Source organism: Ptiloglossa arizonensis, chromosome 1, assembly GCF_051014685.1.
Source record: "Ptiloglossa arizonensis isolate GNS036 chromosome 1, iyPtiAriz1_principal, whole genome shotgun sequence".
Classification (NCBI taxonomy): Eukaryota; Metazoa; Arthropoda; class Insecta; order Hymenoptera; family Colletidae; genus Ptiloglossa; species Ptiloglossa arizonensis.
This window is the reverse complement of record NC_135048.1, coordinates 33340359-33358140: the sequence shown is the minus strand read 5'-3', so window position 1 is coordinate 33358140 and position 17782 is coordinate 33340359. Positions and strand designations below refer to the sequence as shown.

General features: G+C 33.9%; 2 protein-coding genes across 6 annotated transcripts; one reads left to right on the top strand and one right to left on the bottom strand.

Annotated features, from left to right (window-relative positions):
• The first annotated feature begins 16 nt into the window (after positions 1-16).
• Positions 17-17738, top strand: Capt (adenylyl cyclase-associated protein 1). 5 transcript variants are annotated; one of them, XM_076320164.1, is made up of 9 exons: positions 4266-4911; positions 5588-5800; positions 7456-7810; positions 7890-8174; positions 8321-8559; positions 8644-8822; positions 8904-9110; positions 15722-15865; positions 15957-17738. In XM_076320164.1, exons 1-9 carry the CDS (start codon positions 4281-4283, stop codon positions 16038-16040), a joined length of 2337 nt encoding a protein of 778 aa, XP_076176279.1. In that variant the 5' UTR covers positions 4266-4280; the 3' UTR covers positions 16041-17738. The 5 variants fall into 5 exon arrangements, with proteins under 5 accessions (XP_076176299.1, XP_076176279.1, XP_076176289.1 ...); XM_076320184.1 differs by lacking the exons at positions 4266-4911; positions 5588-5800 and adding an exon at positions 17-173 and having other exon boundaries at positions 15957-17736; XM_076320174.1 differs by lacking the exons at positions 4266-4911; positions 5588-5800 and adding an exon at positions 6582-6667 and having other exon boundaries at positions 15957-17736.
• Positions 9180-13685, bottom strand: LOC143154096 (uncharacterized). Its single transcript, XM_076325917.1, has one exon. The coding sequence runs from the start codon at positions 13614-13616 to the stop codon at positions 9342-9344; it is 4275 nt and encodes a 1424-aa protein (XP_076182032.1). The 5' UTR covers positions 13617-13685; the 3' UTR covers positions 9180-9341.
• Positions 17739-17782: the final 44 nt, after the last annotated feature.

Genomic DNA, 17782 nt, shown 5'->3' with positions numbered 1-17782 from the left:
GCTGTTATAATAGCAAGAGTAGTACTTCCGGTATCCGGCAAACGCCCCAGTGTAGTAATGTTGTCAGATTGAAATCTTATCACTTGTGCATCGTGTTTGTTGTGTTATTGTCGAGTCAATTGTCATAAAGTGACAGCATACATGTTGCTGAACTTCAGCAAGGCTTCATATTGGTAAGTGAGTGTACATATTTCGTGTAATAGTTATTAACACATACCACAGCCACTAGATACATATCAACTTTTCTGAAAACATTTTACTATGCTATTTACGAGATTTTGTAGTTTACATTATCGATACTTGAACGTGAAACAAAAAATATATACATACATACATACATACAGATATATATATAATATATACATATATATATTAATTTATATATATATGTATATGTATATGTATATGTATATGTATATATGTGAGGTGTATAATATGTTCAAATAAGTGATTGAAAAAATTAGAACTGTAGTTTTCTTTGTTAAAAGATATAACAGAGAGTTTGGTTTGGTTATGAACATGGTTATACTTGTGCAGTTTACCTCCTGCTGCGTTTCGACTGTGAGTCATACTATGCTACACCTGACACTTGACACCTGGTAACGTACCTTGATGCTTCGTAATATTGAATAAATATGCGAAATTTGATAAAGTACATTATATAAATTATTAAGACATGTATTTACACGTATCACAACTGAAAATTTTTGTTCTCTAACTTCCATGTTCACAAATGACGTATTTTTGACGAAAACATTTAAAATTGCTTATTTATAAGGATACATAAATTTATAATTCACGATTTAAATAAGGAAATTTATCGTACAGCATGGAAAAATATACAAACTTATAAAAATGTATCCGATTTTCTTTCTTTAAGTTTATCGTTTCAATTGTTTTATAATTTAAAGTTTGTTTAATTAGGAGTTAAAATTAGAATTAGAACAAAATAAAAAATTTCGTTGCTGAGATTTTTTACTATTAGGTTGGTTGTATGACACGGTCCTGTGATTCTGACGCGAGATTAAAATTCCATCGTGAAAGCTGACGAAGTGAGTCCGTTATCATCATTCATCAGTTACACATCGGACGCATAAGTCTTCGCATTTTATATAGTTGTTTTTTGTTAATAATTCGGTTAAGTGTTAACGAAAAGAAGATTTTTCTAATAATGTCCGAAGTTCGTAAAATTGCGCAGAATGATTCCTTAATGGTACCAGGTGCTTACAAAAAGGTTTTAAATATGTGGAAAGATCGTGAGTATCAAATAATTGCTTTTTTCAATATAGTATTAACAAATTTTATATACTAACTTTATCTTTTCCTATATAAAATTCATACACTATAAAGATAAAACATTGATATGTTAGTTAATAGCATTTTCGTAGTTTTATAAAAATATAAAGTAGTATTAATAAAGATACGAGTAAATACTGATTATGAAATTTTAAATGTCGATATCTTAGGTGCAATGATACGAAATTTCATTGTGCTCTTCCAAGATAATGTTCAACTATTTATTACAAATTTACACATGGATTTTAAAATTATATAAGCATTACCTAGAATTACAATTTCCAATTTTTAAATTTTAATTAATAACGTATATCTAGAATTTTTATATATTTATGCATTCCGCAAAAACTCTTGTAACAGTTATACGTTCTATTGTGAATTGTGAATTCACATTGTAATTTAATATATTCCGATTTATTTATAATATTATTTACACTCCATAGGTGATGTGCTCATATCACAATTCATTCTTTCGACAAATGTTAGATAAAATTTATCATTATCAGTATAAGTTATTTATACATGTAACATAAAGTCTGATAAAAAAATAAACTATATATGTGGGGGTATCAGAAATGACATATTCGTTTATAATATGTATGAATCATACTAATGTGCATGTTTGTTCAAAACGTGTATAATATTTGAACATCGATTCCGATTTATCTGTGAAAAATGTTTTAATATTCTGCTAAAATTTTGTTATAAATACAAATATATATTATGTATTTTATGTTTTGTAAGTTACAGAAGCACTTATATATAAGAGATCTCCGTTTCTAATTTTTGATTTTTGATTACTTTGAGCAACATTAATAATAACATTCGTCTTGTTTTCATATTAATTACTTTTATTACGTTGACAAACTTATATAAAGTGTAAATTACAAATTAAATGAACCATAAAATTTATTTAATAGTCACTAAGGAAAAGAATTCAAAGTTTTGTAGTCCTGTTAGAAACGAAGTCACATTTCGAAAGTCCTATGGTGCACGTGGCTCCTACCTAAGAAACTTGCAACAATTTCGGGTCTCGACCACTCTGTGGCAGCACCGCAGTGTGCCGGTCGAAACTAGAAGCGGCAGAGTATTGCGCCGGTTGCTTCCAAAGTAGGCTGTTTTTGAGGGCAGAAACTCCACCCTCACGGGTCTCGTAATTGAATTAAAATTTTCCATTTGTGTATTAATTCGAATTTATTCAGTTGTTAAGTGTCAGTTATATCGAAATCATCGAAGGTGGAAATATTTGTTTGGTCCAAAACACTTGGAAATTATTCGAAGACCCAAAGACATTAATTCGTATAACGATTTAAAATGACATCACGTTGATCATTTAAAAGCTTGCCAAATTTTGAACGCGCATTGAAGAATGTTTTGCGTGAAAATTGATTTGTTGTTAAAATATATCAGGAATTGATATTGATACGATGTTAATTGTCAATTAAACTATTTATAATTGAATCAGCAGAAATGATTCATGGGAAATGAGTGTATACCAAGTTTTTCTAATGATTGGTTAGTCGTTCATTCATATCCTTGTTCATCGACGTATTAACGTACCTGTTCTTGTTGCATACATTACCTGCACATATTGAAATGACATGTGCTTCTGATATCATTTCCGTGTGCGTGTATATTTATTGACTCTTTACAAGTTCCAGCGAATTATCAGTTTTTTCTGTGTGATTATGAGAAACGTGATTACAGTTAACATTCGTAGGGGTGTATCGTTCTCGTTAGGAAGGGCGTGTATTTGCTACCTGACACAAAATTTATTCTGCCCGTGTTTTCCGTTAATTGTAATCGGAAGTCGTTAAAAGATGCAAACAATATTTGCTGTTTCGAGAGGATCGTATATAATTGCAATTTTATGATCGTCTCTTTCTATAGATTCAAAACTCGGTTAGCGTGCAACGCCCATTTCTGTCACCGGACTAATCTCGATAACGTAAACTTGCACGTAGTTGAGATCGATCATCGCGCCATTAAGAGAATTTCACGGGGAAAATACGTTACGGATCTTCGTTAGCTACTGCTTCTTAAAAATTGTTATTTTTATCAAAACGACTTTGTGCTTTCGATAGTTCATTGAAATATTATTAAAGTATTATCAAAACTGTTATCTGTATGTGATGCCTAAAGGGTACGTCCGAATTGTTGAAACATTTGGACAAGTTTGTCACAGGTGATATAAATATTTTATCTCTGCTGTTTCAAAAGTAGCGGCAGTTTCTCCAGTATACGTTGTCTGTTAGTTACATGCTTAATGTTTTCAATAGAAAGAGGAAATAATAGATGTTAATTAATTGTCCCGACATTGTTTCATTGGGTGTACTCATAATTAGACGTTTACAATGTTAGCGGACACTGACCGTAAATACACAAACTGGCTGTGAATAAATGTAATTGTAGTACATTTGTATGCTGAACAAATTATAGTGCGTGATTCCCGTGGGAAATCCGCTTGGAATAGAATATTCGATCGTCAAGTTCTGCTGCCTGTGGACTAGCAGAACCCTTGTTCAAACTAAAATATTCAAGTACCAGTTATTTCGGCTGTGAGGAGTCTGTGCCGAACTTGAATCTAACTATTAAAGTGTTCATACTGGTTATTATTTTTCATATTCCGAGTCAATAATCGTTACATATTAAGGAATGTTGTTTAATCGTAACTGCTAACCACATTACGATATGGAATTCATAAATTAACACCAAATTTCAAATTTATAATCAATATTTTACATTGTTACGACCTTAGTCTTGTATATATTTCTGAAATTTGTATTTCTCTCGTTGAATCGTATGATATATTTTACTCAATTTTTTACGCGCGTTTTACATTGACCACTTTCGATCCAACGGATCGATAATAATCGCGATATAGAAATACCGTCGATATTGGAAAATACATAACCCCGAGTTCGACTGAAAGCGGCGAAAGCGTTTATTGCTGATACAACGGAAATCCATAATCGATATCGACGATGTTTAAATGCTGTGTGTGCAACAAAAGCTCGAAGAAGGAGAAGCCGAACAGCGATGTGACGAAACAAAGTCAAAAAGCGACAGAATCGCAAATAATTCCTGTCAATTCTACAAAAGCAGAAGAAGATGTGCCGATTGGACGTGAAGAGAAGTTGAACGGTGACGTGCAGAGATTGGAGAAAGTTTCTCCATCTATGGAGAACTGCTCCACGGAAGTGGTCGACGACTTGACTGTCAAGAGTCCGTTGCCTTCCGGTAAACGAGACGAAATCAACGATGGTTCTCGATTGAGAAAGGAATCGATTGAGGAATCGAATGACAAGGTGGACGGCGATAATAACGAAAATGCGAGCGATCAAACGAAAGATAATAAGAAAGGAGAAGAGAGTGGAAATGCAGAAGTAAATGGATGTGATAACACAAGCGGGATTGGTGACGGGGGAGGTGGGGGTGGGTTGATGGAGACAATACTGAATTCCGGTATCCCTAGCATTGTTAAAACGAACCTTTATGACTCTTCCGCTGCATATATCGAAAGAACGATCGATGATGGACCAGAAGAAGAAGGTGATGATTCCGTTTTCGAAGCATGTCCGAACGACAACAATGCGAATAAAAAGACGACGCCAGGTATATTTTCACGGATCGTGTGTTTCTGTCCTTTTTTTCTAAATTACTTTATATATGCAATTTTCTTAATTTTCAAGTTCTCGGTATCCGCGCGTGTCATTTTTCCGATATACAAATTTCGCCGTAATAAAATTTGTTTGACGATAATAACAATGTTTAGCTGGATGATAGTATAACGAAAAGTGCCTTCCGTGCTAATTGCATTGTTGTGTTTAATCTGTATTAGTGTTTCGTCTAACAAGATCTACCTTGTTACAGTAACTAAACTTTAGACACTGTAGATCTGTTGTGTTTGTGTAACGTACTCTTAAAATTTTATTTTAAAACCTTTTTGGTTCTACGTATATTACAATCAGGTAGGTTGTAGAAAGAATCGACTTGACGATTTTTTAATTACACGAACATTTCTGTCACTATGAATCAACGATTAAACTTCTTTGATCAGATTTCGATACTACTTGCGATATGCTTAATCCCATCACTAGTCATCATTCAAAGAAGTGGGAGAAGTATCTCCCTAATTGGGACATGTAAGTGGTGGAAGGTCTCCTAAGTCGATTCTCTCTTCGAATCTATTACAGTTGAATTATTGTTTTATTATGAACATGAAAATTGCATCATCTAATGGAAGATTTTTTATGGACAAGATGTCTATATTCGGATGTATGATACGCAGTTTCGTCAGTTCCTCGTTGGCTATCGGAGGAGGACGATGGCGAGCATGACTCGGAAGAGTGCAGCGGAATGCAAGAACCACCAGCGACGCCGGTCGCCCGCGACGAACTAGCTTTAAGGCGTCACAGATTCTTCTCCGATTTATTGCAGGCCGCGCAAAATGCGACGGAGCACAGAGTGAGGTTTGACCCACTAGGACCGATGGTGCACGCCGGTTAGGGCTCACCCTAAATCCATTTCTTACTTTGTATGATTTTTATCGAAATTTATTTTACGAACTTGATTATATTATGCTGAAAAACAGTGTTGTTCTTTACATGGCTTTGTCCTCCTTTACATACCGTATTGTGTTTATACGTGACGCGATACCTAACGTAGCATCAGTAAGCGTCCTGTGTCAATGTTGGACAGAATTGCTATTGAGTTGCGTTATAATAACTTTGTTATATTTTGGGTATGATTTTTTTTTTATATCAAAAGTAGACATTTTGTATTCCTTAAAGTAGATATTAACTCGTACAAGTTTAAAATATGATTTCATAAGTAATATTTCACAACGCATATGAGTGTTGTTCTTGTATTCAAGAAAGACTGAAACACCGTGGGTGGCATATTGGTACATATCAGGTTTGAAATATGTGCATGTCGGAAGTTATTTGTTTCGAATCGTGGAAAGGTACTCAACAGTATCAAAACTGTTTGCTGTTTCATACATTGTTTCATTTTTACTTATTCTATTTTTACATTGTGACCTATTTACTTTTTACCACAAGGTATTATTTAACAAACTTTATACGATAAGAATAAAAAACTTTTGAACGTATATGTTTACTTTCGAACATACATACTAGAATATACATCTATACAAAATTTTTAATTATCGAATACTTGTAAATATGTGAAATCTACCATACAAAATATTATCTACCCACGCAGATTTTATAAAGTACATACATACATATACTCGCGATTCAGTTTTCGGAGTTTTCCTAAGAATAGGCGGGCATGTATTCGCGTCGCATATCATTAGAACTGTGGTTTAGTTCTTCACCAGTTTCTGAAAAGGCGAGGTCTCGCGCACGCAAGTATTCGTTCTTCTAGAAATAATTTTCGATAAAATGAACGAATAATTAAACAAAGTGTAATTTTAAAATTGGCGTTTTATTAGCTTTAAATTGAAACAGTGGAAACGAATGATTTAATTTGTCTATTGTTTTAAATTCAAATGTTATAAAATATTCATGCACACAGTAGAACAAATTAATGTTATAATTCTAATTTTCGAATTTCATTCTTCGTATTATTTCTAACCAATAATAATCGAAACGAAATATCAATTTGGTACAGAGTCTATTTGAATGCAACTATGACGTGCATTTATAGTTGCTTTAAATTTAATTTTCATAAATATTTTTAATAATTGAGTGGAGACACGAATTTATTTCTATTGCATATTGCTTGCAACATAATGATCTAGTGGCTGTGGGATCTTGACACATCTATTTATAAATTCATTCTATATTTAATGTACTCGACATAAATACGAACTTTCTGGAGTATGTTTTCTCCAATTATTGAAAATTTCATATTACGCTTAAAGATTTGAAAAATGAACATAGATTGTCTTTAGTTTAATTAACATATATAAAGTGCAGTATGAAAAATGATACAATTATACCAAAGAAGATGTTTATTTTGTTATAAGGTCATATAAATATCTGAAGCAAATTTTTTGCATTTATTGATTACTTTATAAACAATAAAAATAGTTGCTTATGTTATTGTTTTAATGAGAAACTTTTCGATTTTTTTTATTAACTATATTATTTCTTATACATAATAATTCACTGACTTTGTATTGTATTTAAGGCTGTGAAGCAAGTGATAAGGAAGATCACTTAGAAGAACTGGTAAATCGATTGGAAAGCGTTACCAAACGATTGGAGAAAGTACAGACTCATTCTATAACTGAAACTCAAGACTCTGCTGTTCAAACAAGTACACCATCACCAAAGAAGTCTCAGTCAATTGGAAACAGTGCATCTGTACAGTCTGCCTCATCTACTCAGTCACTACGTAAATCAGCATTGGACAAATCTGTCAGCATGTCAGTCGCAGGCTATGAAGATCTTTTGGCTGGACCTGTAAAAGAATACTTACAGTTGAGTGAGAAAATTGGCAGTGATGTAGCTACTCACAGCAAGCTTGTAGAAAAGGCATTTCAGTAAGTAGTTCATTGTAATTTTATTTTAGATATTGAATATGTTTATTTTAATTGCTAAATATTTTTATCCCTTTTATAGAATTCAATTGGAATTTATTCGAACTGCAGCAACTCGTGCAGCTCCAGTGAGTCAATCGGAAAAAGTTTCTCTTCTATCACTTACATCTACACAAATTGAACAGATTCAAGATTTTCGTGAGAAAAATAGAGGATCTCAATTTTTTAATCATTTATCAGCAATTAGTGAAAGTATTCCAGCTTTAGGATGGGTTGCTGTATCACCTACGCCAGCACCTTATGTAAAAGAGATGAACGATGCTGGACAGTTTTATACTAATCGTGTATTAAAAGAATGGAAGGAAAAGTAAGTTTGTATTGTAAACTCCTAACTCTTAAATAATAACAATGAATTAAATGTTTTCTTTTTGTTATTATTTTTATGATATGTAATTTATGTTCCTGGAAAATTAATTACTGATGCACAGTTCATTTAGTCTTTTATATCTACAGAGATAAAGTACATGCTGAATGGTGCAAGGCTTGGGTGCAAACACTAAGTGATCTTCAGCAATATGTACGTCAACATCACACAACAGGATTGGTATGGGCAAAAACTGGCTCTGCACCAGCATGTGTACCACCGCCTCCACCACCATGCATGCTTATTGGAGATGTGGCACCAGCTAACATTGCCGATGATAGAAGTGCTCTTTTTGCAGAAATTAATCAAGGAGAAGCTATTACAAAGAGTAAATATAGTATAGTTATACAATGTTAATAAAATATTTAACCAGAGAATTGTACAAAATCAATTGATACATCTTATTTTACAGACTTAAAAAAAGTTACTTCTGAAATGCAAACACATAAGAATCCTTCATTGAGGACTGGTCCAGCACCATTTAAACCACCAGTAGTCGATAATGCTATACCATCAAAAACTGTACCACCTGCAAGTGCACCCATTGACAAACCCCCTGTATTTACTAAAGATGGAAAGAAATGGCTTATAGTAAGTAGTAGTAATATTTAATATTCTATATTTGTAAAAATTAACATTAATTACGGAATGTAAATTTTATTTTTATTGTAGGAATATCATAAAGGAAATAAAGATTTACTCATCGATAAAGTAGAGATGAATAATGTTATCTATATGTTCCGATGTCAAGACAGTACTTTAGTCATTAAAGGCAAAATTAACTCTGTTGTTATGGATTCATGTCGTAAATCGTCTGTTGTTTTCGACTCTGTTGTATCGAGCATCGAATTCGTCAACTGTCAGAGTGTACAAATGCAGGTATGTTGTTTATTTTTACGAAAAACAGGAAATTGATTCACATTCCATATCTTTGATCGAATATTGTGTAAAAAATATTTTTATTACCAAATGTGTACATATATACATAATATAATTACATGAAGTACACGCCCTGTATTAGAAAATAAAAGCATAATATTACAAAAATATATATCTGATAATTATGAATTTTTATAAATGCATACAATAGATACTATTTGTGATTGAGTGTTACTCAGGTTTTTTATATTCTGATATAAGTTTCTTGCAAACGTTTTGTAAGTCTTGTAGATGTACAATATTTGGCTCCTGATGGAGAATTTCAAGTAATGCTATGTATTCGTCATTGTTTAACTCTTTAGGTGTTCCACATATTTGAAACTTATTTAACTTGTTTTCCGGTGTTTTTGAAGCCTTTCCTAAATCCGAAATTGATGTACTTGTATCAATTACGGATGGTTTAGCAGTAACATCGATTTCCCTCTGCTCAACGGAAAGAAAACATAAATGTTTCAACTTGGCATTTGATAATGCATTAGTTAATGATTCAGTTTTTGCTGTTGGTGCAGATAAATCGGGCAATTTATTTTGATCTAATTCATTACCATTTATGACAGAAGAAACGATGGTAACAATTTTGTGCATTATACTTTTTTCCTTTTCTATGGAGTCTGTTGAAAATTCTATATCAATTTTGTTAGACTGATTTTCTGTGGTTACTTTTTCTACATTTAGCTCTCTGGTTCTAATATATTCCAAGAATTTGTTTGGATCTACTATTTTTGTCGTGTTTTGGTCATATTTTGTGTATATATTAACATATATTACCATTTGTTCTTGCGGATCAATGTTACTATTAATATTCGGACTTAAATTTTGTACAGAATATGATGCTTTTAGCAAATTTTGTTTTTCAATTTGGTTCCAATTATCATCTGTCTTTCTAATACAGTTGTTTATTTCTTCAGCATATTGTTCATTATTTTCCGATTTGCTTTCTACTTTGATAGATTCTTCCATTACATTGTGATTTTTACGACACAAATTATCCCTCCAGAGCATAGTCATTGTTAGCGGACCTCTCATTGGACTCTTAGGTCTTGTTTCATTTTCTGATCGTCGTGCTGCTTCTAATCGGCTTTTTAAAATTGGTATACAAGATCTTGAAGAAGTTTTAGGTGTTGATAATAATAATTTTGCATGATTTTTTAATTTAGTGTCTAAAGAGTGAGTGTTATTTATCGTGTTTGTATTCCTTGGAGATTCATATGACTGTGAAGTAACATGTTTTGCTGATTCGTTTAGTCGAAAATTGATTTGAGATTGGGACTTCTGTTTATTCAAGTTAACATTACAGTCTGTATTATGTTTAGATTCAACAGATAAATCTTTAACTTTTATGTGTGTTGGCATTGAATTACGAACGGTATTCAAATCAGATTTTAAATCCTTTACATTTTGCTGAGTAACTGGTTTCTTTAGTTTTTCAGTCTTTGAAGTATAACTTTCTTGATTTTTTGACTTGATTGTTGTATTCATTCTTTTTAGTGTCGTATTCTCTTTTATGTCCCTTGGAGAAATTTGACACAATGATGTTTTCGACAAAATCGTATTTTGGTCTACATTTAATGTATTTGGTTTATTTAGTAATACACTGGACTGTGCTTTATCCCCAGCATTCATATTTTTTTGTGGTAGTAAAGTATAATTATTAGTATTAATGTACGAAGTTGAAGCTTTATTATTTAACGTTTCATTTTCTGTCTTTGATGTTTGCTCTGTTTTATTAAAAAGTGATACATTTTTATAATTTTTGGAATAATTTAAATCAGTTTTATCATTTGTTTTATTGTAAGAATCTGATACTTTTTGATTTTGTTTCTTATCTAAAACTTTAAAACACGACTTTTGAGTATTTGTTATAGTCGTAGTAACTATTTTTTTATTCTCATTTGACAAGGAAATGGGTAGTGAGTCAGTATTTTCAGTGTCTTTTGAATTTTTGTCTTGACAATGTACTTCTTTTTTACTTGTTTGTGTATCTAAATTTAAATGTAAATTACTTTCCAAATGTTTTGAATATGAATTATTTAACTTTGCAGTAGAACTTGAAGCTTCATCTGTGAAATATAAACTACTATTCGGAGAAATGAGGTTGGAATAAGATCTACAGAAGTCTGCCTCATTAATTGAATTTTGATTACCTAGATCTGTTAACGAATTTTCTGTAACCGAACTGTTCTGTCCATCTTTGAGTGTGTTAGATCGATCGTAACGAATATCTGTTTCTCTGTATTTTTCTGTAGAAATCGTAACTTCATTGCATATTGGCTCTTGTTTGTCATAATTCTCTATACCTACATAATCATATTTTTGAAGAGTTATTGTGTTTGTTGACATTGTTTGTGTGTTTTTTTCATTAATGCAATCATTGCTAAAATTGTTCTTGACATTTGACCAATTTAAATTTAACTCTTCTTCGTCTGTTGATTTATTAATCAGTACAGTTACGGATAATGGTTCTGGAATGTTAGAGTCATTAGAGTGATTATTGATACTGGATGTTAAAGAATCCTGTATCAAATTTGTTTCAATTGAGTTTTCTTTACTTTCAGAGAGCGATAATTCATATATTGCATCTGCTTTTCCTATCAACATATGTCTTTCTGCTGTATTTTCAATACTTGTTTTTACCAATGTTTTCTCGATGAGTGAACATGCTCCAAGATGTCGTTTTAAACTCAAATTTGGACTTGACATTAATATTTCATTGTCTTGTATATATTTTTCATTATTCGATAAGTTTAATTTTGGGTTTAATAAGTCGTTTTCTGCATCTTTCATAGATGGTACATTTGTACACTGTTCCAGAGATTCAGAGTCTAGAAAATTACAACCTTCGTTCTTATTTGAATTTTGATTCTCCTCGTCGTACAAGGTTTCATTTAAATTGTGTGAAAATAATTCCACACTATCAATGTTACAATTTATAAGTTCATTTGTATTGTTCATACATAAGAAATTTGTTTCAGAATTCTCTCCTTCGTTTTCATAATTGTAGCATATTTCACGTTCATTCGTATTCGCTTCTACATGCTTTAAGCAGTTGGTAAAGTTCATTTCCATAACTTTTTTATCGGACTTATCTAAAGTATGATTTAAGTACTTTATTTGCAAAGTACTTGGAACCATTTCTATAAATTCGTTTCCTTGTAAATAATTATGTTTCGGTAAAGACAACTTATTAGCATTAAGTTTGTTCCCTTCTTGAGATACATTATTGAAACTGAAATATTTGGAAGACGAACAAAGATTCTGTTTCGAATCAAAATATCCTCCATGTAAATTCTGATCTTTAATCTCATTTTGATGCGTAAAGTCTATCACGTTATTGTCGAATGTCGACGCATGTGGTAATTGTTTGTTCTGCTTTATATTGAAAAACATGTAAGTCCGATTAGTTTTGTCCGTAGAGCTACTAAGAGACTGTTCCTCCGATATGATGTCCAAGAACTTAGATTGAAGATTATTGTTAATGTAAGAACATTTACTGTATTCTGACATACATTCGCTGTTTATATTTTCTCTCTTGTCATCGATGTAACACACCTTTTCAAGTTCAACGCGTGTCAGCAGTGCTTTTTTGAATTGCAGTGCTTCTTGAAGTAATAATGCTGTAGATTTGTCATCGGATTCACTGTCTTTTGATATTTCTGTCCTGCTCGAGGTTGGTGATAATAGTATCAAATCTTCATCGGTTTCTATTGGAACGGTATGCTGACTGGAGAAATTAAATGACTCTATTCGATTGCTTTCATTATACATGTCTGGTAACGCGTAATTTTTTGTTACAGTTGTTTCCCCGGTAAGATCTTGCTCGTCGAACAAGTCGGACGAAATGGTATAATATATTCTCTCAGGAATTTTATCGTATTTAACGGTGGAGGGATATCCATCGTCCATAACACCATCGGATTTCTGATTGTTCAGAGAATATATTGTATTGTCTGATTGTTTTAGAAACGACCAGTGAAAATTGTTCATGTTGCGCGGATAACAAGTATCGAATACGTTTGAATAATTTTGAACGGACAAGTTAGAACTTTTGCCCGTTTCGTCACTCTCGCATTGTTCGGAACTGATGTAGACCGTTTGTTGCATCTCGTCAGAATACTTTCCGGTGTCAGTATCGAAACTTACTTTGTTTCGTTTCTTCTCGTTCCATTTCTCGGTTTCTGTCGCAGCCATGACAAGCGTGTCTCTGACGTTTTGACAAATGTTGTCCATTTGCTTGTCGTATTCCTGTATTCTGGTTTCCGTGGGTGAGTCAGGATTTTGTATCGCATATGTTCGCAACACGTTGTGCAAACTTTCCAATTTCCTCTTCACTCGGTACAGAGCCTCCTGAGACGTTTCCATGAATTTTTTCTGTTCACACGGTTGCGGTACTAAGGCATTCGATATCGATTTCGGTGGAAACATTTCGGTGCAGAACGTTATATTCATTTTCGAAGGTCTCAAACGTTTATCGATTAGTTTCAAGATCGGGTAAATTGCGTTCGATAGCTTCAAACAATTCTCTTTGTTCTGTTGCTTTAAATTTATTTCTTTCGAATTCGTTTCTTCTTCTAAATTTGCTTCTTTCTCGTTCGATTCGTTTCCTTCAAATTGATCACCAATTGGATCCTTTTGTTGGGTACACATACCCTGTAATACAATCGAACAGATTATCGGTAACTGTTCTCTCTACTATTTCGTTAGTATTTACCTTTGTTTTCGACCAAACATTTTTCATCGAAGAATCGTCACTGACTTCGGAGGAACTGCCCACTAATCCCAGATTTTTGTTACTATCGTGTAACTCTTTTAAATACCGTTTGCACTCGTCCATGGTTTTAGAGAATTTCTTACAAGACGTGAATTTTTCGTTTCGAAACCTTTTCGTATACCTGCTGAGTTGGCCCGTCGATTTGCTGTTTCTCTTTCTCGAGCACAAAGAGGGCAAGAACGCGTTTCGATTCCGCACTTCGAAATTTTCGCTTTTCGACACTTTGCCCTGCCTTCGAACGACGCTCCTCTTAAACATCGAATTTAGCCTGCAACGATAACCGATTTAGAAGAATCGACGTTACACACGAGTAATCGTGTTTTAGTATGTGTAATTCTACTTTGAAGATTTCTCGCTGCTACTTTTCGAAGATCTGCTGCTGTGTTCCAGCGGCAAAGCTTCGCGACGAAGGTACGGATACATGGTCTTCTTCTTATCGAACACTTCGGTAAGTCGTTGCCCCGAAGGATAATTGTACTTGGGGCACGAAACGTACGAATCGTTTCTTCTGGGACTAGAGAACGATACAACGACCCTAATAAAATGAAAGTAACGACACGTATCTCTTCACGGATTTTCTGATACCTCAGTAACACATTTTTTATCCAATCGTTGCGGTCGTTGGGACTGGACAACGTTAACCGAAGATTTCGTAGGTTCTTCTTGAAGTTCGATTTATGAATTTGATGCGGCATGGGCCAAGAGCCGTATTGCATTTTATAGGTCAGTATATTAACTTTCAGCTCGAGGTCCTCCATTTTGTATCCAACTTTGTCCAGTACCTCATTTTCCACTACAGCGTTATTCACGTGTTTCATTTTTGAGAACGTTAGACGCAGTAACACGGTGCAGATAAGGGACACCGCGAGGACCTTCAAGCGTTATCGTTTCGATTAGTAAAATTTCATTCGATAAATAAGTTAGATAAATAGTGTCTTTCGGTGTTTGCTTTCCGGTTGGTTTAGTCGTGAACATAGCGTTCAGATAGAAGAAGTCAAATATCACTTTCAAGTAAAACTTACCCGACCGCTATGTTCATTGAATCTCTAATTCTTTTCAACTGAAAAATAATAATTCTCTGTACCCGCCAGACTATCCCTTCGTTCCTCAAGCAGTCAAGGACATCGGTCACAATCTCACTCCAAATGTAATTTCCTATTGCTTTCGGGCATTCTTTCCAGTCGTTTTCGCAGATCATTTGTACTGGTTCAAAATTTCCGCCTAGACAGACGTACGAGACGATTAAGGGCACAGAACGATTACGTTTCAAGAGAAATTTTCCCGACGCGGTTAGGTTTCCTCGAAATTAGAACAGTGAGTATGTATTTCGCGATGAAACTCGGCGAAATCTTACCGAATTGCCAATGCATTTTGACAAGAGGTTTACTTTATGCAATTGTGGATTTCGAGATGTCATCAATACGTATCCACTATTATTTAGTTTAGGATGTGTACTGCGTGAACCGTGAGTGGTCAAGAAAAAATGTGACTGGCAGTTGTTCCTTCTCGATATACAATACAAAACTATCGACGTCTTGTACACTGTGGTTTGTTAGAGAGAGAGAGAGAGAGAGAACCAGAAGAAAATAAATGGTTTCGTTAAGAAAAAATATTCAAATTCAATTATCGTGAAGAGAAATGATATTTGAATTTATTTTTACATCTTGTTCGATCTTTGACTCGTGATTTCTCTCCATCTACGAGAAGTTGGCGAGATAATCTATTTTTGATGGACGAAAATGAAATAATAAATACGTTTTATTTTTTTGTTCTCCGATCACAGGTATTAGGAAAGGTGCCCACTATCTCCATTGACAAAACAGACGGCTGCCAGATGTATTTGAGCACGGATTCAATGGACGTAGAAATTATAAGCAGCAAGTCTAGCGAAATGAACGTCATGGTACCGAAACCAAACGGAGATTATGTACGCTTCTCACTATATTATAATTACATCGTTGCGCGGTTCCGATACGTTCTCATATACTTATATTTTCTATTCTTTTACGTATTTTCAGGCAGAGTATCCTGTGCCGGAGCAATTCAAGACAACTATTAGTCCAAAAGGTCTCAGTACCATCGCGGTCGATTCATTGGGTTAAAACATCAACAATTCAACTACTCATAGCCTAAAGTTAACGTCTGTCTAAGAGTACGACTCATTAGAGGTATCGTCTTCAGAGGATTCATCGATTTATTATTTATTGCTTCGTCAATTAATTTAAGAATTCGGGAGAAGGGCGAAGAAGAAGTAGAAGAGGAGTAGTGTCATCCGCGTGCATAGATCCGCGATTCTGTGTCGTTTTCAGAGACACAGAATTGAATTAGATAAATCGATTTAACAACATCTCAATATCACAGCCCTATCTCTTTCAATGTATTTGTGCATTTCGTGAGGGATCATCGATTCCATGCCCGGATTGAAATTGAAATCAAGCGGAAAAAGCGATATTCGATCGAACGAGTAATGTTAAATTTACACGGGTATTCGGTAATCTACGGCTCAATGTTTTGTAATATAGAACCAATTAGATCCCTAGTAATTGTGATTCGTCAAGCAGGTGTTCATGTAGAGGAATCGATATCCTTCGCGAAAAGTTATTTCGCACGTCGGTGCTGAGACAAGGAGACTGTAGGTTGGATTAAGTATAGGTATGGACAAAAGTTTTGCTACTTTTGAATCGCACTTTTATACATTTACACCATTTTTTAACGTGATCGAACTTTTGCCCAAACCCTGTCGCTTCAAGATTGCAGTCTTTTACTCGCCAAGGAATTGCCACGCAATTGTTTTAGTGGAGCATGAAAGAAGAGCGAGTATCGCGCGCGCGCGCACACACACATACTAAGAGTATAGAATCGAGAAACATTCATGAGCCATTTATAAAGTGTTAGGGACGTCATATCAGTAGTTCGATATATTACCTCTAGACTTTTGCAGCAAATAATCCTGTTCATTGCGACCGCCCCCCTCCCCCCCTTTAACGGTTTCACATCGCACGGAGCTACACATCGATTCAGACGAAATTAATTCATGTTTGTAGATCTCGTATCTTTGATTCGCTATGACGACTTTAAAGCTTGAGTAATTCAGTTCACGAGTCTTCCGAATCTATGAACGTTCGTGATATGTAAATAGAATTGAATACTGAATTTATTTTATGTATGACATCATCCGGTTCATCGCGCGTGAATTCGAGAACATTCGAAAACTCTTGGTACGTACGTTGAGTGATGCGTGTAAATTGAAACGATCGAAAATGGTTGTGCAAAAGTCTTGATGGTCCAGCCGTTGGGGAGGTAAAATACCTTGAACAGTAAGGAAATTGTGAACTCGATATTGAATTTCAAATGCGTGCTGTTTGAACGTGACGTAAATTACATTGTGATTTTTACCACTTGGTATATTGTGCTAATCGTAGGTATAATCTAATATTAGAGCTACTTAAAGGGAGGCACGAGTTTAGAATGACAAGATCGTTTAGGGTAACAATGAATCCAGCAGTTCGATCCTTTTTACCGAAGTGGCGTACACAGAATTTGAACGATGCGATTTTTCTATCGTTTCTATGGTACTAAACGTGTTTTATTACGGAGCGACAATTATTTGACCGAGGTTATTTACTCAAAGGATCGTACTGTCCTTAATACAGTAATCTCTAACAGCTTTCATTTTTAATATCGATAGAGTATTATAACGAAAGTAATCAATATTTATTTCCGAATATGATTTTCAGTGCTATTTCTAATTGTCCTAATAAAAGGAAATGATATACCACCTAAAAAAAAAAAAACTATTGTTGTATCGATTCTTTGTACTTTTCAGGTATCGACGTATGATCGA

Excerpts from the sequence above, each read along its gene's own strand:
- LOC143154096 (XM_076325917.1), bottom strand. The coding sequence starts at position 13,616 with ATGAATATAACGTTCTGCACCGAAATGTTTCCACCGAAATCGATATCG.
- Capt (XM_076320164.1), top strand. The coding sequence starts at position 4,281 with ATGTTTAAATGCTGTGTGTGCAACAAAAGCTCGAAGAAGGAGAAGCCG. Across the intron at positions 4,912-5,587 it reads GAATAAAAAGACGACGCCAG|TTTCGTCAGTTCCTCGTTGG; the intron begins GTATATTTTCAC and ends TATGATACGCAG. Across the intron at positions 15,866-15,956 it reads CGAAACCAAACGGAGATTAT|GCAGAGTATCCTGTGCCGGA; the intron begins GTACGCTTCTCA and ends ACGTATTTTCAG.